Source organism: Lagenorhynchus albirostris, chromosome 4 (assembly GCF_949774975.1).
Source record: "Lagenorhynchus albirostris chromosome 4, mLagAlb1.1, whole genome shotgun sequence".
In the NCBI taxonomy this organism is placed as follows: domain Eukaryota; kingdom Metazoa; phylum Chordata; class Mammalia; order Artiodactyla; family Delphinidae; genus Lagenorhynchus; species Lagenorhynchus albirostris.
In genome coordinates, this window is record NC_083098.1 from 23,082,366 (window position 1) to 23,108,413 (window position 26,048).

At 37.7% G+C, this 26,048-nt stretch overlaps 1 protein-coding gene across 5 annotated transcripts in view; it reads right to left on the minus strand.

Annotated features, from left to right (window-relative positions):
• Positions 1–26,048, minus strand: part of INPP4B (inositol polyphosphate-4-phosphatase type II B) — a 728,360-nt gene that overhangs the window by 226,607 nt on the left and 475,705 nt on the right. For 2 of the 5 annotated variants that reach the window (XM_060147684.1, XM_060147683.1), the window contains one exon: positions 22,600–22,679. In XM_060147684.1, coding sequence (XP_060003667.1) covers positions 22,600–22,679 — 80 coding nt within the window. Of the gene's footprint in view, positions 1–22,599; positions 22,680–22,821; positions 22,923–23,001; positions 23,072–26,048 lie in introns of those variants that run through there. The other 3 variants (XM_060147686.1, XM_060147688.1, XM_060147685.1) reach the window with 3 other exon arrangements.

Consider the following 26,048-nt stretch of genomic DNA (forward strand, 5'->3'; position numbering starts at 1 on the left):
CATAGCACAGGGAGATCAGCTCGGTGCTTTGTGACCGCCTGGAGGGGTGGGATAGGGAGGGTGGGAGGGAGGGAGACGCAAGCGGGAAGAGATATGGGAATATATGTATGTATATAACTGATTCATTTTGTTGTGAAGCTGAAGCTAACATACCATTGTAAAGCAATTATACTCCAATAAAGATGTTTAAAAAAAAAAAAATCTTAAAAAAAATAAAATAACTCCCCTAATGCTTCCTAATGAAATATTCAATTTCACATGCTAAAACTTACAAACATTTTAGAAGACTGAAGGAAAAGGGATGTGAAACAGTCTTCTAACAAAAGACAATTTCTTTTTTTTTTCTTGCGGTACGCGGGCCTCTCACTGTTGTGGCCTCTCCCGCTGCGGAGCACAGGCTCCAGACGCGCAGGCTCAGCGGCCATGGCTCACGGGCCCAGCCACTCCGCGGCATGTGGGATCTTCCCGGACCGGGGCACGAACCCGCATCCCCTGCATTAGGCAGGCGGACTCTCAACCACTGCGCCACCAGGGAAGTCCACAAAAGACAATTTAATGACACTTTTCCTCTAAACTTCTTCACCACCTACTGTACCATCCTTAGTAGAGCAAAAAGAAAAAAAAATCCTATGGAAAGGTTAAAGAGCAACATGTAAATACCTCCTCTATTTTGGAAATGCCACAGAGATACAAATGACTCTGTAAACATCCAGGAGAAAATCGTCATTAGCACTGCCAGGCTTTGTGAATATAAAGTAGTCTTGGGACTAAGCACCGGGATCATCATCTTGGAGACATGCCTGGCATTTAACCCATCTAGACATGTAACTGGGAAGTGAAAATCTCACCTGGACAGAAATATAAGCAAAGGCCATAAGTAAACAAGTGCCACTAACTAACTAACTAAGTGCATTCTGACTCTTTCTGGTGAACACATTTACCTGGCAGTGCTAGATTTACTTTGGCCTCAGAGAAGTGAGAGTTCTACTTAAGTATGCATGCCTGAACACACCTCTATCCTGGCTGAACTTCAAAAATTTCAGAAGCCATAGGATACTTTCAAACTAATATTCAAATAAAACTTTTCAGTAGTTCTTAATATTATAGCTTACACACTCGAAGCTTTAGTCCTTTGTTTTCTCCTCTTTTCTCATTATAAACTTGTCTTCAGAAATTCTGTCCATTATTATGGGATTCAATTGTCACATCTCTGAGGATCTACCACAAACCTATATTTCCTACTCTGACCTGATTTCCTATTCCAGAACTCCAAATTCCTTTCGTCCTGATATCATTGAACATTCTATAAGCTTGAAACCTAACTAGTCCTTTTCCCAAACCCCAGCTCACATCAGTAGCATATCATTCTCCAAAGACCAAAACCACAGAATATTCCATCTCTACCAGTGCCTCGTCCCTACCATTCAATAAGTCATCAAGCGCTACTGATTCTTCCTGTATAATGCCCCTTACATGTGTCCCTTCCCAATGGTAACATCCCAATTAGTTTCACCAACTTTCTTTCATTACACTTGAAGAACCTACTTCCCATCTTCCAGAATCTTTCTCTTCCATCCCGTCCATGTCAGATTTCCTTCTTAAGACCTGCTATCACTATTGTACTTTATTTTCTCTCTCAAAATTCCTTAGACATTGCCTAATGCCTACCAAGAGAGTTTGAAGTGTAGACTGTCTTTTAAGACTTGTCCGGGGTTATGGACAGCTCAGTATTTTTGGATCAAACAGATCCATGTCATCACACACCAGTAAATAATGGAGCATGGTTTAGTGGAAAGCACAGTGAACTTTGAGTCACAAAAGTCTTTGGTTACGGTGTTGGCTCTTCAGAGTAAACAACTAGGTGATCATGAGAGGGCAATTCAGCCTCTATTAAGATTTACGAGCTATAAAATATGAAGGTAGTAAACCATTCTACTTATCTCACAAGATTTATGTGTCCAAAATTAAAAGATCTTAAAGTTTAAATATACAAATGCTTTTGTGGGAACTGCCTGGCAGTCCAGTGGTTAGGACTCTCACTGCCGCACTCTCACTGCCGTGCTTTCACTGCCGCCACTGGGTTCAATCCCTGCTCAGGGAACTAAGATCCTGCAAGCGTGGCAAGAAAAAAAAAATGCTTTTGTGTATGGTAATGAGTACAACTGTTATACCATCCGGGACACAAAGTTCCAAGAGCACATCATAGATACGTTGACTACCAGTTTTTCAGACTAACTGGCTTGTAGATTCCTCTTTACTGCTGAAAACAGTACTATCCAAATATGAGTAACTGCCTCAATACAAATAAGCTAAAGAAATCTTTCCCTCCTCATGACTCTATTAAATATACATATATATATATATATATGTAGTGAGCTGTAGTTGGAAACGATTCAATGCTAAATGTAAAATATAAACTATCTCTTTATTTGTTATTCAAATATACATTTTTACTGAAGTATAATTGCTATATAGCAGTATATTAGTTTTGGGTATACAGCACAGTGATTCTATATTTGTGTATATTACGAAATGATCATCACAATAAGTCTAGTTAACATCTATCACCATACACAGTTACAAAAATTTTTTTTCTTGTGATGATAACTTTTAAGATCTACTTTCTTAGCAACTTTCAAATTAACTATGGTTGCAAATGTAGGTCATCTATTCAGTGATCTGAGGAACCAGGCTGATGAAGGCTCTGCCATGTTCACCTTGTGGCATCTAAGGTCTCCAAACAGCAGAAGGGGATAAAAGCATGGAGGAACTCTTATTGGACAGACGCAGAACCGGTGTGCTTTCCTCTCTTTACGATCCAGTGGCCAGAGCTCAGTTACACGGCCACCCCTATCGAATTTGGCAGGTTGCGGTGGGGGTGGGGGCAATAGACATTTAAAATAGGGCAAAGACTGCAAATGTTAGTCCCCCTCCTCTTCTTGGGCACACGGCTAGATGACATTTTCAGCGCCTTAAACAGTTCAACTATCTCTTGAAATGTAAGAAATATCCATCTCTTTAAATGTAAGAGATACCTCAACAGCTAGGTGAGAAAACATCTTGGCATCTTGTAAATGTCCTTGGATTCACAGGCAACCAAAATTACATTCAAGTTAACAGGTCACCATCATCTGCCCTTTGGGAGATAAGATGCTGCAAGTAAGATAGAGGAAGCTTACTCTACCCTCTTGCACCCACTGGATGAAGCTATAAAACCTGGACAGAATGCACAGAGCAGCTGTTTGAGGACTCAAAGTAAACACCGCTGGGAATACTGGGGAAGATTAGAATTTTAAATGCCACTGAACCAGCAATTAGTTTACCATTTTTTCTCCTCTCGTATCTCATGATCTAGACTCAAAACAGCCCCAAGCCCAGAGATGGTCATGGTGTAGACAAAGATCGCTCCAAGAGAAACTCTCTGGTTCTGGCTCAAAGAACAGAAAAGAGGTCTCCTAATACTCAGAAGAATGATGAAATCACTTTTTTTTTCCACTCTCTTGTGTCTCAGCCCCCAAGCAATCCAGTGGTGGCAGCAACAAAAGTGACAGCTTGGAGGAAGTGCAGAAGCCTAAAATTATGAGGAAGGGAAAGTTTCCTCTCTGATTGGAGCTGTGATCCCAAGGGCATGGGATGCATGCCCTTTACTTTTTCTCTCTCTCTTCTTCTACCTCTTGGCCCCAGAAGAGGGTGCAGCTGCAAGGCAGAGAAGGGAAAATCAAACCCCAGCTTTCTGAATGAAGGGTCTTTTGATCTTTTCCTTCCAGGGAATCCACAGGAAATGGGAATATGCCAGAGAGAGTGTAATGAGGAAGGAGCTCAGGAAGGGACTTCTTAATGTCGTTCATGGACTTCTGGGGCTTACCTCAAGCTGTGCATGCATGGATCTAAACCACATATCAGATACTCTGAGAAATAATCTATGGACTACACCATCCCCCAGGTCCCAGACTGTCAAGTGGGTGACAAACTAGAAGGACAGATACGAATAACACTACAGAAGTTTTGAAAACAGAAGTGATATTGAAACTACAAAGTTTCACAAGACACATGGTCAGCATACAAATATGTAGCAATTAGAAACTGAAATTTTTTAAAAATATATTTATCATTTATAGTAAGTCCAAAACAAAGTACTTAGGTATAGATCTAACCAAAATGTGCAAGATCTATATGCTGAAACCTATAAGAGTTGATGGAAGAAATCAAAAAAGATCTAAATAAATGGTGAGACATACTGTGTTCATATACTGGAAGCCTCAAGTTTATAAAGATGTCGATTTTTCCTAAATTGATCTACAGATTTAAGGCAATACCAATTAAAATCTCAGCAAGATTTTTTGTACATAATGACAAGTTGATTCAAAAAGTTATAAAGAAAGGCAGAGTAAACAGAATGGCCCAAGTACTTTTCAGAAAGAAGAAGAACGGAGAAATTGCATCTACTGATTTTTAAGACTTGCTGTAAATCTATAGTAATCAAAACTGTAGTATTGACAAAAGGACAGATATATTGATAAATGAAACAGAGTACACAGAGAATATGGCCAACTGCTTCTGACAAAGTTACAGTCAATGAAATGGAAAAAGAGTAGTCCTTTCAACAAATGGTACTGGAACAATTAGACATCCATTTGGGGAAAAAATGAAATTTTACGTAAACTTCACAACTGAAACAAAAGTTAAAATGGTTCATAGACCTAAATGTAAAACATAAAAATATAAAAAATTTTAAAGGAAGCCATAGGAGAAAAGTCTTCATGAACTGGGCTTCGTCAAATTGTGCTTAAATATGATACCAAAAGCATGATCTCAAGAAGAAAAAAAATTGATAAATTGAACTTCATCAAAATTGACAACTTTTGCTTTGTTAAAGACACAATGAATGGAAAGACAGGCTACTGATTGGAAGAAAACATTTACAAATCATGTTTCTGACAAAGAACTTGCATCCCAAATACATAAAGAGCCCTCAAAACTCAACAGCAAGAAAATGAACAACATAATAAATAAAAGGGCAAAGTCGAAGAGATGTGTCTCAGAAGAGGATATGCAGATAACAAAGAGACCATGGAAAACTGTTCAACATCACTGTCCATTAGGGAAATGAAAATTAAAAGCATTAGGAGATGTCACACTATATTTTACAATGTCTGGTGAGGATGCAGAGCCCTTGAAACTCTCATACACGGCTGGTGGGGAAAACAGAGCAGTTTCTAATAGAGTTCAACACACACTTACCATATGACTCAGAAATTCCAATCCTGGGTATTTACCCTAAAGAAATGAAAACTTAGGATCACAGAAAAACCTACACAAGAATATTTTAGCAGCTCCATTCATAATCACTCTAAACTGGAAACAACCAAAATATACTTTCATATGAATGGTGCAACAAACTGTGGTACAGTTTGTTGTGGTACGGTAGCATGGAATACAACTCAGCAATTGAAAAAAAAAACTGTTATTGATATGCACAACACCTTGATGAAGTTCAAAGGCATTAGACTGAATAAATGAAGCCAGTCTCAGGAGGATCTGCAACCAATGATTCAATGACTTTTTCAAAAAGCATTTCTCTATGGTGATGGAGAACTCACATCATGGATGTCAGAGGTTGGTGTGGGTGGAGGCATTCATCAAAGGGGCAGCGGGTGGGAGTTTCTCTGTGGAGATGGAAGAGATCTGTATCCTGACTGCAGTGGTGGTTACAAGAATCTATACATGTGTTAAAATTCACAGAACTGCACAGCAATAAAAAGTCAATGTTTACTGAATGTAATTTCCAAAACAGAATAAATGAGAAAAGATATAGACATTTTCGATGATAATGAATGGATAACAAACTATTAGCTATTTAATCTGGAAATACAAAACCAAATGACTGAAAGGTTATTACCTTCCATGTGAACAGAACCTTCTAACTGTTGGCAACATTGATTTGTAATGGTAGAGTCAAAGTGTCAATTTATCCCACGCTTTATGCTTTCAAAGTATCTGCTGACATAGAAATGCCATATGTGAGAGGAACATGTTCCACCTGAACAAGGCAGGGAGGGTATTTCATCAGAGACTGGAGAGAAAAATGCTCTTGCAGGAGGTGCAATGAATTTCCCAAGCCCATGACTCATTCATGGGATAAAACAACTAGCCACCCATGTCTGAACTGACTCATGTTTAGACCTACAAGAGAAACTATTGCTAAGGCTTTTTGTTAATTTATTCTATTCTATTTTATTGTTTGAATTTTAAGAGAAAGAAAAATGTTGAAAGGAAAAGAGCACTATATATATTAAGCAGAGACCATTGGAAAAGGATAGTAGCAAGAAAGGAATTATAGGAGGTTATACATAAATGGCTGGGGAAACCCGACTTAATGCTGACATTTTTAAAAGCAAAAAATATGGACATTTTTAAGACCAAGTATAAACAGTCTTGATAGACAGCTAAGCAAAAATTTATTTCTTACTAAAAATGGACATGCTCCGGCAGTAGAAACCCTTTACAAGAATAGTTTGCAAATGTCAAAAAATAAATCAAAATATTCTAGGCCACTATGAAAACATTCTACTAAAGATAACAGGCATGGAGGATTAGCGGATTTAATTATTAAATAATTAGTATCAAATACTAGTGATGGGTCTATATTTACTATTGAAGTTTTGAATTATTTATATTTTTGCTGGATTTTTTGTGCCGTTCGGTTTTATGTAAATTTCTTAATAGTAGGAAATAATGCAAAGGGATTTTTTTTAAGCTAGCATTAAAAGATCAAAGTTAAAGAAAAATCAAAGTTATCCAGTGTATGAACATAACCTTAGAGTATAATGTATTTCAAACCTGTGTGATAAGAAATTCACTAAGCTTTAAATTGTACAGTGAGGCATGTACTCTGAAACCAAACAGTTATTAAGTGCCTCTATTTTTCTGCTGAATTGCATTTAGATTTGTTTTAAATTCTGCAGGTATTAAGTTATAAAATCTTGTGGTTTTTCCAATATTTTTTCTTCCTTCTCCTTTAATATGACAACATTTTTAATGAAAAAAAGAGTCTCCAAAATTATTAATTTCCATAGAAATATAATAAGGTCAAAATAACAGAAAATGTGAATTCACTTACAAACATGTATTAAGCACCTACCATGTTGGAAGCACTGCTCCATGTACCAGAATACAACAGAGAACACCACAAAAATCCCTGTCCTCATGGAGCTTGAATTCTCATGGTAAACAAAAAAATGATACAGATACGATAAGTTCCACGGAGAAAACTTAAGCAAGGTAGGTGAGTGCTGGGTGGGGCTTCTACTTTATAGTCTACATATATATATAATGACTACATATGTATGTATATGCATTAGGAAAGGCTTCTCTAATATGAAGCCATTTGAACAAATACCTAAAGGAGGTAAAAAAGTGAGCCATATATCTTTCTTAGGGGGAGGTCTTTTCAGGCAGAAGAAGCAGATGGTCCAAAGGTCTTGCAGAGGAACACGGTCCCCACATTCAAGGAAGAGCAAAGACCCCATTGTGGCTAAAGCTGGATAGGTGGGGAGAGAGGACTAGAAGACTAAGCCAGAGAGCCATGTATTAATTTTATATTGCTGCATAATGAAGGACCACAAACCCAGTAACTTACAATACCACCCATTTACTATCTCACAGTTTCTACAGATCAGAAGGCAGGCCAGGTCCTCTACTCAGGGTCTCATAGGACTGAAGCCAAGATGTAGGCTGAGCCACACTCCCACGTGGAAACTCTAGGGGAGAATCTACTTCCTAGCTCATTCAGGTTGTTAGTGGAATTTATTTCCTTGTGGCTGTATGATGAAGGTTCCCGTTTTCTTGTTCATCCCATAGTAGGTATGAAGAGTAACCACTTGACAGGGCTGCAGGGGAGACAGCCACCTTCCAGTTAAACAAAGAGAAATGACTGAGGATAGGGGATGGGGTTGAGGAGGAAGCTCAAGGATCAGAATAGAGTCAGGGAGTAGAAGGCACCAGGGCCACAGGAGGGAGTAGACAAACAGGTAAAATGATGGGCGGCCATGTGGATGAAAGATGACCTAGGAATCCAGGGTTCCTGCGTGGTCACCAATCACCGGAAAATGAGTCATAGTTATTGCTACAATAAGGAAACTCAGTTTAGCTAGGCAAAATATGCCAGGCAGACAGGGCAGCAGTAATTTAAAAATACTCTGAAGACCTGAAATTTCCCATTTTCAGATTTTAACTTGTTCTGCTAACAGTCTTAATAACGCATTACTAAATCATCTGGTAATTATTTTCGAGGTCAAAATGTGACTGATTCACTGTTAAAGGAGTCTAGATAGAACAATAAAGATTTCTACAGATCTTTTTTTTTTGTTAAAAGGAAGAAAAGTAATTAACGCAAAGTTCAAGACACCTGCTATATGGAAACAGTGTACTGCTTTTATTCACGTTAAATAGATTCTGAAGATCAGCAGGAATAAATCAAATGTCCTATACCAGCTTTGCATAAAGTACATGAGAAAGCAATTATTTGTTCTCTGAATATCTCCCTTTTAAAACATTAAGATTCCATTGTAAGAAGAAAATATATCTATTAGTAATTAAAGGTCTTTATTGCATCATTAAAAAAAATCCATATAGGGCTTCCCTGGTGGCGCAGTGGTTGAGAGTCCGCCTGCCAATACAGGGGACATGGGTTTGTGCCCCGGTCCGGGAAGATCCCACATGCCGCACAGCGGCTGGGCCCGTGAGCCATGGACGCTGAGCCTGCGCGTCCAGAGCCTGTGTTCTGCAACGGGAGAGGCCACAACAGTGAGAGGCCCGCATACCACAAAAAAAAAAAAAAGAAAAAAAAATCCATATAAGAAAACAAACGGATTTTGGTATTTGGCAGGCTGATGTGCTAACGGGAAGGAGAAAGACAGTAAAAATTAAAAGTCACGGGATTAAAATTTTCAGTTCAGGAGTGCTTGCTATATATCCTTTTGTAAGTATTTGAGAACTGAATTGAAGATTGTATACCAAATAAAAATGTCACCAGCTTTCAATAACCTTGGATGCAGATATTTTCTCTTTTATTCTACGATAAATTCCTCAGATCTCAATATTAGGATTGAATAAAATCAGAGAGTGCTTAGAACAGAAAGTAAGGTTAAGTATCAGCCAATTCATTCTGTAGAAACTGAAGCCCAGACAGGTCAAGTGAAAGGCTCACAGGTCAACAGCAGTGCTGATATTTGTCAAAGAACAGTAGAAACCAGAAATCCACACCTGATTTTTTTTTTAATTTATTTCTGAAAACCAAAAGATGAAATTGTGGTAACTTTTCAATGTATTTATTTTTAGCTTCTTCGTCAATAAGTTGATTGTCCTTATCTGAAAAATCTTCATAGGAATGCGGTGTTTTGGTTCAACCCTCACTAGCCCACTCTAAAGCTTGGAGGAAACTTGCTTTCTGAGCTACCTGATCTTCTGAGCAAGAGACATTTTGGGATAGTTCCACCTCTTCTTTTTAACTTTTTTCTTAGGTGTCTTCTCATAGATTGGATTCTCTCATACAGCAGCATGAACTTTCTTGCACATCTCTTCGGTGTCTGGAGTTACCTTCTTTTTGTGCTGAGTAAATTTTTTCCTGTAAGCGTCACCATCTCCTTCCATATATAATCTGCAATGTTTTGATCCCTGATGTTCTTCCAAAGTACTTATGCCTTGAATTCCTTGTTTTCTGAACCATAACCAGGGAATCGTTTGGTTCTGTGAGGGATGGAAAAGCTTCTTTCCACAGCTCTTTTCAGGGCCCCAAAAACTTTATTTCCAGTGGTAGTTCAGGTGTGAACTGAATCCAAATACAAAGTACCTTCATACTATATTTTGTAAGTTCATGAGTGTAAGCTGCACCGACTATCATAGCCTCTTCAACACAGGCATAAGCAATCTGACAAATGATCTCTCTGCTGGTTACATGAACTATCACCCATATTTGAGTGTACTGTATTTACACTCAAATGTGTAAATTGTGTAAAATGTGTAAGCATTTCCAAGCATACCAATTGGTTTTACCCTCTCGCCTTCTTCTAAAGTTCACTTGGCATCTTTTGAAGTAGGCCTTATTCTTGACAACTTTAACTCCATCCCGTGAAGCAGAGATGCATATCTGTGGCTCGTCACAGATATACAGCAATGGTGGTAACTTTTATAATTTAATTCTTACTGCTAACAATAAGAAAACACAGTCAATGTAAGAGGAATATGATTTTAAAGTGTGATCAAAGAACTCTATCAGAATCTAATAACTCTTTGCTCAGGCTGTTATAAAATACCATAGTCTGGGTGGCTTAAACAACAGAAACTTAATTTCTCACAGATCTAGAGGTTAGAAGCCCATGATCAGGGTGCCAGCAAGGTCAGATTCTGGTGAGAAACCTCCTCCTGACTTGCAGATGGCTGTCTTCTCCCTGTGTCCTCAGATGGCAAGGAGAGAGCAAGCTCTCTGGTGGCTCTTCTTATAAGGGCACTAATCCCATCATGAGGGCCCCACTCTCATGACCTCGTCTAACTCCAATTACTTCCCAAAGTCCCCATCTTCAAATAACATCACAGTGGAGTTTAGGGCCTCAACAGATACATTTGGGGGATACAAATATTCAGTCTGTAACACTCTTAAAACCTCAAACTTTAAAAATTAGCATAGTATTTGTTTCCAGAACTAGTGGGGGTTCAAGGGAAGAAGAGAGAGCATGAAAGAAAGAGGGAGACAATAATTTTTCCTACTAAAGTATAAAGAGATTCTTAAAATCTGCCTTATGAATTCATAATTTAAGCTCATCTCAGTGTCATTATTATCATTAGTAGTCAGATGAAGAAATTTAAGGAAAGTAGTTACCTCCTGGTGACAGTAATGGAACTCGAACTTCCGCCAGTGTTACAATCACAGGCCAATCCTTAAAGTACTTGAAAGGCATATCACTTGGTCAGAGAAGCAATTCACATTTACCAGTACTAGAAGTAAGTCTCCGTAGCCAAGAAATTTATTGTTAGTTTGTAGTCTGCCCAACAAACAAGCAAACCTCAAAACTGTTAAGAGTCTCTCTTTCCTACTTACTGTGTAGGTCCCTGGAAAATCCTCAATTTGATTCTAGATAAGAGAAAAATAATCCCCACTAGACACCATTTCTAAGTTTAGGACTGAACCTTAAACCTGCTTTGAATTCTAGAGACGGCATCGATGGTGGGGAAGATTAAAATAAAATAAAATTCAAGTTTTCTGCTCTGGTCTTAGATGGATGGCTAAGGATTAGACCAAGTTTATTATGGCAACCTAAATTTGTTTTTAGCAATCAATTTTTATATTAAGTTCTAAAGGAATGTGTTTACTTTCCAATTTACATGTGTGAACATCAGAAAGAAGCAACATACAGCATGTATCTACAAGCACAACTGGTCATTTCATCTGCTTGTCATAATGTAATATATGCCAAGTAGCACTTAGATCAAGTCTAATTAAACCTGCATTCAATGATTTCAATTGATTTTTAAATCTATTTTCCCTGTAAGATGGTAAACTGTCCCATAATGTAATAAATTCATCAGTGCCACACAATGTATAAAGACTAATCTTTAATTACCTAACATTTTCTGTCAAACTCTAATAAGCTTGAGTACATTGATCAAGGGACCCAAAGGGTCACCAATAGGCTGAGCCCATTACTAGAAGCAACCAGCCCCTATTGTAGCACAGCACTGAGAAAAACAATGTGGTTATATTGGTATTAAAATTAATTAAGTAAAGCAAAATAAATGTGTCTGTTCTCTTCTCCATCTTATTCTACAACTTTTTATCTTTGCCTTCTCTTCTGCCTTCTTAAAATCTTTCATGATATGACTTTGTATATTTTCTAGTTTTCCTATCTTCCATTATAAAATTGCACTTGTCTTCCTTTTCCTGACTCAGTTCTTTATCTTCCTGAAGTCTTATTGCAAACAATTTCATTCAACCACACTTTTACTATGAGGCACCATGCTATACCACAGAACAACAGACATCAGTGAATTTCACTTAATGGATTAGGGTGGAAAATCCTAGGCTAGAGCATGCTATTAGGGGAATACATTGTTAAGGGGCAGGTAACTTTCTACAGTTCCTCAAGGACGGTACCTCCAACACAGCTCACTCATATATATTAAGTAGAACTGACAACGTGTAAATGAAAAAGCAAAGCCAAACCTCACTAGGAACACAGTTAAGAATAGTGACCTTCCAGTGAACATTAAGCCTGTGGTAGCTGGAGCAGGAATAATGAGTTCTGACCTGCTTCTTCAAAAGCTTGATGATAGGAAAATGGTCAATTTGGTCTTAGGAAATTGAGGAGCCTGGGTAGGGGATAGTGACCAGCCCTTTTCACTGGCATGCCTGGAGACTATCGCCTCTCAGTTCCTAATAAGTATGGAGAATACTAGGAACTTCAGACGGGTGAGACCATCCCAGGCAACGGATAACAAAAGATGGAGGGAAAATAATAGGACGTCAGTGTGGGGAAGAATCTTAGGTGCACCATCTACACCTACGGACATTGCTCCCTTGCTGGTTGAGGTTGACACTGAGCTCAAAACCCTGAGAAGAGGGGTTTCCAAAGAACTACAGAGACTCTGACTCCACCTTTAGAAAGTGTTATGTGCACATAAGCCGCTATAAGTGACAAAGGAAGTGACGATCAATGTCAAGGGTTACGTGTGTGGTTGCAGATGAAGCTGAGAAAGCAGACTTACTATCTTGTATCTCCTGGCTGAGGTTTTTGCACGCTTATTTTCAGGTTCATGTTCATTTGGGTCCAGGGACAGGAAGACATATACATTTAAATCAGAAAAAGAGCTTTAGATGAGATCAGATGAGAGCTGTAGAAAAGATGAGTTGGAAATGGATGCTGTGATTTCTAACTTGGGCTATAGTTAGGGCACCTAATGGTTCTGAATTTAACCAAGAAAGGACAAGCACCAAAGGGCAGAGCCTTCAGGAGAAGACCTAAATTCAGTTCAGGGTGGTTCTAATATTAAGTGATTGTGAAAATAAGTGTGTGTCCACTTATGCAAGCTTAAAAAGAATCTGTCAACGACTATAAAAAAGAAAGCATGTATTTTGTCACTCCTTTCCCCTTTCCACATATTCTGTACAAATCTCACAAATGGGTGTCTATATAGTCCATGGCATGGGTGTAAAATGCCACAGGGTTGGCAATGCCTGTGGACAGAGAACGGGGGGTGGGAGAAACAGGGCTGGGTAATTGCATGCGGATAGGGGCAGAATGTGCACAGGTGCAGGGTGTGTGTATAGGATGAGGGTTCATTTGGATGAAGACCACAGGCCTGCCTGCAGAGGTGTCTGTTCAAGAAAATGCTCATGGTGGGGAAAAGTGGATGAATACATATAGAGAGTGTCTCATATATTTCTCTGGAAAATACTTGGTTGTTTACATTGTTCAAAATCAGCACTTTCTCAGCTATGCAGCTGCTTTTCTTGGAACACAGTGTCTGTCTGATAAGCTGTTAAAGAAAGCTTTCCAAAAAGAAAGCTTCTTGGGTTCAAATTAGTTAGGGAAAAGCTGTAGGCGACATTGCCTCTGAGAGTCCTAGAAGGACTTGAGGACTTAATGAAGGCTCTGAGAAATCCTACAGTAAGGTCACCCTCTTCACTTTTTTGGATATAACATTTTCAAACTTACTGCACATAAACGACTTCACTCGAAGAACACATACTAATAACTGAAGGGATACCAGTGTTCCAAATAACATTCTTCGGAAAAAGCTGATATAAATGTGTCCAGAGCAGCAGAAATACAGGGTGATAATGATGAAAGCGACTTTGGTAAATATGGGCAAATCCTTTACAAAATTTTCAGGTCAAATATAATTCCTTGCAGGCCTAATCATTCCTGCAATTATCTTCAAAGCTAAATTAGCTCTCAAACTTCTTAAGCAGGTAGGTCTGTGTACGGATATTAATTTTATGTGATCTGCATTTTAAAAGAGGGAAGAGCTCAGGCTTTTCTCTACAAATTGAGGAGCTACTGAAGTGTACTCTAAGTACGCGTTGTCTCTTCAGTGACTGAAAACTCTAATTTGCAGTCTGACAAATTTTGAATAATGCAAACTAAGGAAGTGCTAATCGGTTTCCATGGTCATACCTCCCGCCCCATGAAAATGGATTAGGAACATAAAGAAAAATGCAGACTATACCACTGTAGAGCCATTTAAATTATAAATGAAAGACAGTCTAGTTGGATGAAATGGGGAATAATAATACTGATGAGGATGATAATTTTTAAAATAGGTGACGAGCATGATGGTCACACGCTTTGCATCAGGTACTGTTTCAGATGGGTTGGGTATCATTTGTCTAATTCTAACCTGGGAACAACAAAAACAACATCAAAACACCTAAGGCTAGAGAAGCTAATCAATAAAAGGAAAAAAAAATACAGCCAACATTTATTGAGCACTTACTATGTGTCAGGAACTGCTATAAACATTTCACGTTAGTAATTCATGTGAGCTGAGGCTGTGAGATGGGCACCACTGTCATCCCCTTTTCACAGATAAGAAAACTGAGTCTCAGAGTAATCAATCATCCTGCTGGATAATAAAAAAGCCAGGATTTGGGCTCAGGCATGTCTCTAAATCCCATACACTTTTTATTTCTCTACTGTCCTAAGCCCATGATATTTGTATACTTTGCATTCTCTGATTTTATAATAAATTAATGTCACTTTAGTAGTTATTACAAAGTGGCTCATGTTACAGCCTTTTGATAATTTTAGACAGTCTTCTTCCTAAATGACAATGACACAGTTATATATAAGAACAGAATCAGTTTTAGAAGCAAATCGCCCTACTTCTGCTTTTGATGTTTCCCTTCCTTTTCCCAGACCAGTCCTGAGAAACATCACTTGAATTTATTTCTGTAGACAGTTTATTAAAGATTCGGCAATAACATGTATCTGTAAACCCTAAAAGCAATTGACACTGTGTCACTTTTATGAATATCTGTCCTGATTTCAATGCTATATTGCTAAAATTTCAAGTCAAAGCAAATTTGAGATTTTTCCCAACTGTATCAGAATGCAGCCTGTTTCAACCAAACAAATACTTTCCCTATGTCTCTTGCTGGTATCTGCCATTTTATAAGAAGCCAAATCTGGTGTCAGTGTGATTAAAGCCAGAACTTGGGTTTCAAGGAGGCATCCGTTCCTCAGATAATAAAAATGTTATGTCCAGATCAAAGGTTAAATCAACCTCTCTGCCATTGCCCAATTTAGAGAACTGTGGATGTCACATTTTAAGAAAGACCTACAACAAACTAAGCAAACTAAGAAAAACATTAAGTGATGGGTGAAGGAATTAGTAAGTTTAATGCAAGAAGCAATCTTTATAGAGTGTTTTTCTCTAATGCATGGAACTTCACTGCATTTATTAATTGCCCAGAATCACCCTGGGAGGGAGGTCATTACTATTTCCACTAACAGATGTTAGAGAATAGACAACATGCCTGGGGTGACACAGCTGGGACTTGAACCCGAATCTGGTAGGAAAGTCTGGTGCTCTTTCTACATTACATTCCTTGCTGAGTAAAAAAGGAGAGAAGATTTAAAGTTGGGCAAAAAAGCTGCTTTCAAATGCGATCATAGAGAAAAGGTATGAGACTTATTCTACTTAACACTATGAAGGAGAGCTGGGAATGTGGCAAGAAGATAAAGTCTGGGATAAAATAGGAACACTTTTCTAACACTGACCTGTCGGAAAATGGGAAAGACGTATGGCCTCCTAAGTTTGATTTCCAGGTCACTAAAGGGGTCCAAGAAGAAGCTAAAGTGTCAAGATCTCTTCTGGTCTGTAAACTTATTTAATCCTAAAATTCTAAACAAAATATATATTCTCTAAGAACCCTTCTTCTCTTCTAATTTCCATCCTGTCCCAGCTGTGTGACCTTAGAAAGCTATACTGCTACTCCGCAGTTAGCTTATAAAACAAGAATAATATCACCTTCCAGGCAAGGGTATTAGAAGATTCAGTAAGGTAAGACATTTGAAACACTTAATCCATCATAAACCTCAAATAGTGTTAGTTACCTCTTCCTATGTGTCTATGAGGTCCGAGTCAGTGTCAGTATCAGAGAAGCTGTCCTGGAGGAGCTTCCTGTCTTCGTTTTGAATTATGCCAAAAGCACGGTGAATAGAGCATTCCAGAGATTCGAGGCTTTCCCCATATGTGTGCATCTGGATCAAGCATGAGCGTGCATTTGCTACTGACGTGCATGTTTTCTTGCTGTTCACTCCCAAAGGAAAAGAATGCAGTGTTCTTTTTCATTGCTTTCAGCGGTTAGGATGGGCATTTTTAGAAAATTCTAGGCAAAAGCATCAAGTTAGCTTTTACATGACATCCTTATCCTCGAACTTTTCCACGAATGCATTTAATAAAGTTTAATACTATTCTGTTTTATAATTAATCACTGATATGCTATTTTCTCTTAAAGCAGGCTTTTTGGCCACCAGTCAATGTCTACCGCCCTTATGTAATATAGAAAATGTTTTAGACGTGTATAAAACTTAGTGTGGTGGAACCAGCAGAACCTTCTGCTGTAATCCTACTTTCTGATACCTAGAAAAACTAACTGGAAGCGACTTTTAAAGGAGAATAAAACATATTCAAAACATATTCAAGATGCTTGGATGTGATTTTTTAAAAGCATCTCTGAAGTCCAAGTAAATATAAGAAAATACGTTGTCGTCACACATACAATTTTAAAGACAGTATCTAGTGCTTAAAGTAAGCATTATTTGCGTGCAGGAAAAGAGTTATGGTAGGAAACGAAAAAACAAAGTTTAATTCCATTTCAAATGAAAAATAAATTTATCAGTTAAAACTGTATTGTCAATCTACGGCCAAGTTCGGTCTCAGGTTACCGTGGGGATTCACATGCACTCGAGCATTCCAGGAACAAACATTCTGACCCACTGCCCTATGGCCTGCAGAACGGGCCTTGGCTCCCAACCTGCGAAATGTTAGTGACAATTGCATTTTTTTTATCGCTCTGAGTATGCTGGTGTAGAAAACTGTGTGTCAGAGCCTAAGGAACCTCTCCTTAATATTGCTCCCAGCTCTTAAATTAAGAACATGCCTTTGGGAGATTCAGTTAAAAATATGCAGGAATTTTTTTTTTTTTTTGTCGTTCTTCTGTTTTTACAAATAAAATGGAAGTGCGTGTTTGTGCCTCTGTGTGTGTATGTGTGTGTGTGTGTGTGTGTGTGTGTGTGTGTGTGTAAGGAGGTTAAATTAAGCAAAACGCCAAAAAACAAAATCAAACAAAACTTAAGACTCCATAGTTTGGATCTTACCTTCTCTAAACACACACATTTGACAATAATGGAAAATAAATAATCAAGTTTGGGAGAAAGCAAAATAATTGTAAACGAATACAAATGTACAGAAATACCTATCCATACACTCCATTAGGCATTTGCATGAATATGTACACGTATAAAATGTTACATAAAATAGGAAAAATTTAAAAACAGTAGAAATTCATCGTTTGTTTCTTTCAGAGCCCCTCCCATACATCTGTATATTATAAAACATAACATCATATGTCTGTCTAGGATCATCGGAGTCTTATGCTGTACATTTCACGACAGCACTACTGTAAATGTGGCAGAAGTAATAAACAAAAAGGAAACATAAATTCTCTTTTTATAGATAAATTCTTATACATCTGCATTCAAGAAAATTTGGTCACATCCACTATGATAAAATTATAATAAATGCTTGCTTAATTCGGGGGGGATTACATGTGGAAGGTTACAAAAGAAACAACAGAGCAGTTGCTAAGATGAGCTGAATGTTTCTGTGGCAAGGCAATGTGACCTATACTGAAATAAATGTGAATTCTAAGTAAGGTTTTCAGCCTTTCAAGCAGATCACAATCTCTCACTCACTATTACTCTGAAAGTTACTTGTCTCAGATATACTCTAAAGCTTAGACTGCATTATATTCACTAATTTAGGTGGATTCCACTCGGAAATAAATGGTACCAGGTTCATATTTAGCATCCATAAAAATATAAGTCATCATCATGAATCAAAATCTCAACAAATAATTATTGAACCTCTCTACTATGTCACAGGCATATAAAATTGAATTTTAAGATTAAAACATTAATAAAAAGTAACTGAGGCCCCTAAAACTCTCCAAAAGATAGAATATAAAATGGAGAAGAAAGCAAAGATGCTATGAGACCATTAGCTTCCTATCAGGCAGCACAATAAAAGCAGAAGAAGCTCTGGAGTCAGACTCAACTGAATTCTAATCCTACTTGTACAGTTAGTACCTGCGGAATCTTAGACAAGTTGCTATAAAACTGGGATGATAAAGCTGCAGGGATTAAATGATATAGTGCAGGAGAAGCACCCAACATATCCCTTGCATGCTAGTAGATGATCAATAAATAACAAGATTTTTCATTAACAGTGTTATTAGTAATATCCACTGCAAGATGTTAACCCTGTTACTATTTTAAAAATTTGGTAAAGAACCTATTACTATAGTTAGCATATGAAAAATTCACGATAAATGCTCGTTGAATGAACAGTCACTGAATGAAGCCCGAACTGTGTGGAGACAGGCAACAAAGGTCAGACAAGGTCAAAGCACCTCTATCTGTCTCAGTTCTTCTGAGAAGGATTTCCTAAGAAAGAATTTTTATCCCTGCCTCTTTTTCTGCCTTTGCGATTGTTTGACTACTTTAAGAGCAACGTAATTTTCCCCCGATCTCTAGCGCCATTGCCAGAGAAAGATACGCTTCTCCATTCTGTAATTAAATAAGACAGTATTATGATGTTCTAAATTTCTGCTTGTTATGATTCCAAGAGACTCAGGTCAGGTTGGTAGAACAAATAATTGTTAGGTGCTTGGGCAGTAAACCAGGCTCAGGGCCATGGTTCTGGGGTGAGAATAGATTCCCCAGGTTTCCCTTAGTCTCCATTCCCCCTTTATCTAGCAGGCTGGTTCTCACTTTCTGCCATCATGGCTAATATTCCTGAGTTCTCCATGGCCATTAACACTCATTAGGTCTTCATTTGCTATAAATCCAGGCACTGTGGTGAACTCAATGTGGAAGACACCTTGAACGAGTGGTCCTGGACCTCCGTCCTTGCTTTGTTCTGCCATTACCAAGTCACGTGACACAGGACATGTTTTAACTAGATCTCGGTTTTCCCCTTGGTCAATGGGGACAAAAAGTGAGTCATTAAGAACACAGGATTTGTAGTCAGAAACGTGTGGCTTCACGCCTTGGCTTTCTTATGTTAAGAGCATTGTAACTTTGCGCAAATTACTTAACTGCTTTCTACACCTCAGTTCCTTAGTTTATAAAATGACAAAAGGAATAACCTCATACGCTGATAAGGGTCAATGAAACAACATCTCTAACATACTTATCAGAGCATAAAACACATAGTGTCTCATAGTATCTTCCCCCTCCACCTCCTCCTCCTTCTCTTCTCATTAGTATTACTATTATTGTAATATTAACCAGTGTCTTCCATGTCTGCAATTGTAATCCGCTATACAAGAACCTTAGCTTGTTTACAGTACAGCATGGAAGTCAGGAATAGATAGTAATGAGCTAGAAAACGAAACAGAAAGTATGATTCAGATCTAAAGGAAGTCAAGAGTAGACAGGAACAACCAAATGTAAACTAGAAAAACAAAGCAGATGTCATATAAAGGTACCAGGGTTAATACTAAATAAAGACACCGATTGGGATACTCGAACGCTTAGACAGAAATTTAGTGGCTATGCATTAAAATGAAAATGAGTTACATGAGTAGGAACCACTTTCTATATCGGAGGCATTCTCCCCAATACATGCAAACAAATTTTAGCCTACAATTTCAAAAATGCACGGTACCATATTTCACGCAATTTGAGTCTAAGTCTATAAATAAGACACACACTTCTTGCCCTTTTAAGTTTTTTGTGGAAAATAAAAATTCAACTCAAACTCAAAAATTCCAGTTCACAGCACATAGGACAGGCCACATTAAACTATGGTATTCCATGAAACTAGTTTGAGAGTTTGAAATCTGACTTACCTGATAAGAATAAGGGACAGTGAACACAAACAAAACCAGACTCATGATCCAAGAATGGTGCCGACAAATACGCCCTTACCCTTATTTCTGTGAATTTGTTTTACAGAAATCTGAGAATTCTACTCTTTAAAAATTATGACCCGAATGTAAAAGGAATAAAAGTCAGATAATGTCAGTGCAAAGGAATAGTAAAAACAAAACTAATAACCAAAAAAATGCTTCTCATCCCTGATCTAACGTTTTTCCGATTCAGTACCTCAGAGGTTGCCAAGTCATTGGAGAGAAGATACATTACAACAGATGGAAAAACACGAAGCATCAGAAATCAGCAGGTTATGATAAGTCTATAATGTGTCTTGTTCATAGGGGGAGAAATCTACAAATTTGGCAAAGCGCAAAAAGGGAAAAAAATATTAACCTCGCCATTTCAAAGTTGGCTTTCAAAAATTATTTTTTCTAGAAAATGCAATGCTTTGTTGCTAAATTTGGTCTCCTTTTAGACAATCAAAATCAAATAAATAAGAATCAGGAGTATTCAAATCAAAAGTGGAAATGTGTCTTGATTTCCTCTAAATCTGCAATTGTTATATTCCTTTTTCCTTCTAAGTGTAGTACTCTAAACTAGCTCTTTCTGTTCCTATCCTTCCTCTAATTGTGTGTGTTCACATATTTTCATTGCACTAAGGATTTCTGGGTCCCTGATATCTGTTTCAAAGCCAGTGTCTAAATGTTGTGCAGAGGGCTGCGGACGTTAATGACAGTTATGATACAATCAACACTGCAGTCTGTGAGCAGCAAGGTGAGGAATAAAGTACCATGCACCTTATATAGAAAACACGTGACCTGCTGGTGGTTCTCAGCAAGCTCAATGTCTGACATCTTATATCATGAATCCAGGGGCACTTGGGTCAAATCTAACTGCCATGCTAGATGGGTAACAGGTATCTTCTAGGATACCAGTGACAGTGGCAGATAGACATTTTAGCTGGCACTTACACACTTCCAACAGAAAATAAACACAGCAAAATTTTATTGGGAATAACACCACAAAACTATAAAGATTTTTAAATGCCGTCCCAAATAAAATGCAACAACAAAAAATGTTACAGCCGAAAGGAAGCCAAAAAGAAGATGACAGCCTCAGTAGAACCCTTCAACACTTATTTTTCTGCATGAACATGTGTTACTTTAAATTATTTTATACCATCTCTTAAGTCAAAATGCTAAACTGTAAGGATCAGGAAAAAGTCAGACAGGAGACAGCCAGCAGTACAGATTCCACCATAAACCATGACATCTACACTGAAATAAATTGGTTATAATGGGTCCTTAGGGGCTGGGCAGAGGGAAAACAAACTTGACACATTGTCTGTTCCCTGACAATGGTCTCTACATTGCATCAAAAGAAGAGCATCTTAAGATTTACAAACAATGTTCTCTACAATTTTTATATTCATTTATACTATATAAATATTGTAAGGCAGTGTTCTCCATGTATACATAACTTTAAAGTTATTATATGGTTAGAAAATAACATACTATTTTTCTAATTTATAATGAAGTTAAAAAGAAATGACTAATCTATTTAATACTCTTCTTAGTATGAAAACAGAGTGCAGTTCCTAAAGATTGTTGTGTCATCTGTATCAAAACAGATTGTACACATACTCAAAAGCATCTCTGATCTGCTGTCTGTTGCAATGAGTCTGTTTTAACTTATACTTTATTTTTTTAACTTACAGTTTATATTTAATAGTATAGCAGCAAAATAAACTAAAAAAGAATAATCAGCCTACCCTTTATTATCATAAATCTGCAAGTTGCCTCTAACAAACATATTTCAAACCTAGAAACGCACTTGATTTAAAAAGTAACATTTTGATAAGTAACAGAAATATTATTTAGTAACATGCCCATCATTTCTATTTACTCTCTTACTTTCAAGAATTTTATCACCTTATTTTTTGAAGTTTCATTTCAAGTTTCATCACTTTATTTTTTATTTTATATTGAAGTATAGTTGCTTACAGTATTATATTGGCTTCAGGTGTACAATACAGTGCTTTGATATTTTTATAGATTATGCACCATACAAAGCTATTATATTATTATTGGCTATATTCCCCTGCTGTACATTACATCCCTGTGACTTATATAACTGGTAGTTTGTACTGCTTAATCTCCTTCACCTTTTTGTCCATTCGCCACCCCTAACTCTCTGGCCACCACTAGTTTGTTAATAATGTCATTTTTTTTCCCTACAAGAGCTGATAACTTTTGACCATGTGAAACACAGACTTGAATATGAACCTGAATAATTGCTGTTTCCCTGTGACTTGTTGCAGAGCAGAACGTAAGCTGTTTGAGAGTTGACATCCAAACATCTGCAAGAATTGTGACTTTCAAACCCAACCAGCCTTCAATAAATATCACAGGCTGTTAAATTTAACAGCATTGAGACCCACCTCAGGCTCAGGGTCAGCACTTGCTCCTTGGACTTCAGTAGATCTCCGACTTTAAAACTGGCATAGCCCAGAAAGCTTCGCTGAAAATAAGAAAGAATGGTTTCCATTAACTTCTGAGGGTCTCAGAATTTTGTGTCACAGCAATCACACAAAACTAGTCTTCAGAGGAGTGAAATGTTAAATCTATTAGCCTGACAAATATTTCATTGACAGAATTACAACCATCAGTAATAGATGTCCACTTCATGGGGCGAGGTTGAGGGATGCAAATGCATCCTTCTCATTAAAAACAGAGATGAATAGCCAGGAAAATAACAAAATGTCTAACACAGAAGCCAGGACTTTTCCATGAACACATTTTCTCCCCACATGAAAACTGAGATAAAAGAAAAGATGACAGACGTTTAATATTTACCAATGCCGTCCTTGTTCTTATTAGAATTCCTCAAGTCATGGGCAGCAACAACTTTGTATTCCAGATATGAGCAAATCTGTTAGTTGGAGCTATTTTTATGTGGGATTCTGTGCAAGTTATAAATAGAAATGCTACATTTCTGCCCCATCACAGCAATGTTTAAAAGTATTTGTTTCCTTTGTTATTTCTACACTAGCATGGGACAATTTCACTCCAACACACAAAAAAGAATGGTACTTATTCAATTACATTTTCTAAAATTGCTTTTTTAACCTATCATACAGGGTGTTGACTATCTATGAATATATCTATCTTCTACACTCTCTGACTCATAATATAAAGAATAAAACACTAAATTGGTTTTCCTTTTCCAGGATAAAAATCTTTCATCTCTTTTTAATATTCCTGGCTGCTTGTGATTTAAAAGTCACAATATTATGGTATACCATAAATAAGATTTCTCATTCTCCTTTCAAGGTCAAGATGTAAACACGAAAATATCAGTATCAAACCCATATTATTACCTATACCATTGCTGCCTAACACACTGTAATACTTTACAAGAAGTCTACACTACATCTTCCAGAACATTCTCTCTTCATAGGTCTGTTGCCAGCCTGCCCTAGAATGAGATGCTGGACTTAAGTCAACTGGCTCTTTTCAGAGGAAAGTGCACAGTGATTCCATACATAAGAGGCTGCATCTACACAAAGTGATCCTTGAGCATAGAGAAGACAAGATTCAGGTCAGAATTCTTCTCCTTCTTTTCAAAGTTCTAACTTAGAAGAACTGGTTCAAAAATCGTAAAGGCAAACATTTGAAATACAACTCGGTTGTAAGCTGGAGATGCCTATATGTTAGTAATGATAAAACCTAATTCATTCACTTGAAACTCGAAGAAGTGGTTTAGATACCAAGTCGCCAAATTGGGGATCACAGAAGACTAAATTATTAGGTGAAGAATGTTATGTGAAAACAGGAGATTTGTGGAAACAAGCTGTGATGACATGAATGCCGAGAGTGAATCAAGGCAGAGAAGAATTCCAAGAGCTGTATGAACAAAGCCAAAATTTAGGGTGACTTTTCAGTAAGGGGTAGAGAGTGTCTAGGAGAGACCCAGCTGAACAAAAGCACTTATGCCCCCTCAGCAGACAACCTACTAGGACGTCCCTGTATAAAAGGGCTCCCCTTCTCCACACTGCTCGTCTCCATTCCTTATCCTGTTGTATTTTTTCTATTGTCACTTAAATATTATGTATTTAATTGCTTATTCTGTCCTCCCCTCAAAATAAAAATTGAGATTTGAAGATCCACGACGAGCTTTGCTTTCTGGTAACCTCCCAGTGCCTAACACACATGAGGTGTGTGATAAATAGTGACTGACAATAAATGAATGAATGAATGGCATAGGCACTAGCTTTCAAGTAATTTATACTATGAGATATAAAAGAAATACTCCTTCTGCAGATATTTATAAACCATTATAATTCACTGACCTGTGGGAAATTAAAACAATTTTTTAGCTTGCGGATTGTATAACGTGGTAGTGAATTTCACTTTAGCATTTTGTATGTTAAAGAGACGTCTTGCTTATTTCTCTTTCACCGGTCATTAGGGTTATTAATTTAAATTCTACCCCTCACTCATTATCCTCACTTGAAGAAAATGCTCAACCCATTTGACCCATCGTGACCAGAAATGTCACGATGCCCCCAAATTTCAAGTTATTTCTTCTCCTTGCCTTTTGAGATTTCTGAAGGAAGGGATGGTTTTAGAATTTAGAAAACAAACTGCACATGCCATGAATGTTAGTGTGGTCTTTTCAGCAATAGAAGCAGCAGATGTCCCAGACGGGAATGTAGCAACGAGAGACAGGTGGAGGGGCTATTTTCAGACATGCGCCCCAGACACACCAGCAGGCACAGCTGCAAGTAGTCTGTGACCACAAGTCATTGAATGTCTCTCCTGCCTACCAGGCCGGGAGCTCCTGTGGAAGCAGGACCTTGGCTCGTCCATCTTCTAGCTCAGCCCATTGTCCGGAACAGAGAGGCTGCATGCTACGCCCACTGCTGCACTGTGAGTTTGCAGTGTGCCAAAATGGATGCCTGTGAGTCAACCTTTTCCATCACAACTGTCAGCCACGTGCTTAATCTCAAAGGATATTATCCTTTGAGAGAGAGCTTACAGAAATCATACAATCCGTTATAAATCAACTTAGGTAATGGCATTATGAAAGGGTGTCAAACCAGAGGAAGTGTTATTTGTTCTAAAAATATTTTTAAAATTTATTCTAAAAATAACTGTACATTAGGACTACATGTCACATAAAATGCATTTAATAAAATCCCTCAGTTTAAAGACATTGCCTAATTGTTTCACATTGCAATACCGAACAATGGACTTGCCTATACTCTTACTTTCTAGCAGGTTTTTATGTGTCTGCTTCGCCTCAGTATAAATAAAACTAGGACCCTCCACACCCCTGAAAGTGGAAAACACATCATTCATTTACATGAATATTTACTGGACTCCTGGTCAAAGAATGAATTAGAGAGAAAACAGTCTTCTCTATTATGAAACCTGAATTCCCATGGAGGGAAAACGGCACACAATGCTAATGCAAAAGAATAATTTAATATAGAGTTATTTTATCTTTACTGTCACTTTAATCATAATCATAGAATTTAAGAAAATTATTTCAAAAAATCTGTTTATATTCCAAATATAACTCAGGGAACAATGTTTTCATCTCTCCTTCAGTATTGTTTCTAAAATTCTCATCTTCAAGGTTTTAAACTGGGAGATCCAATATCAGGGGAAAATTTAAAAACAAAGAAAAAAAAATTAAAGTGTCACTAGAGTTGGAGCTCTGAAGTGTAGTTCTAAATCCATGATTATGTCCAAAAATGGAAATCTGGGCAATTAAATCACTTCTCCCAGCCCCCAGGCTGGCTGTCCACTGACGGGCACTGTCAACCTCCGTTTGTCTGTCTTCTCTCTCACAAATCTGGGACTTGGACAAGTTACTCCACCA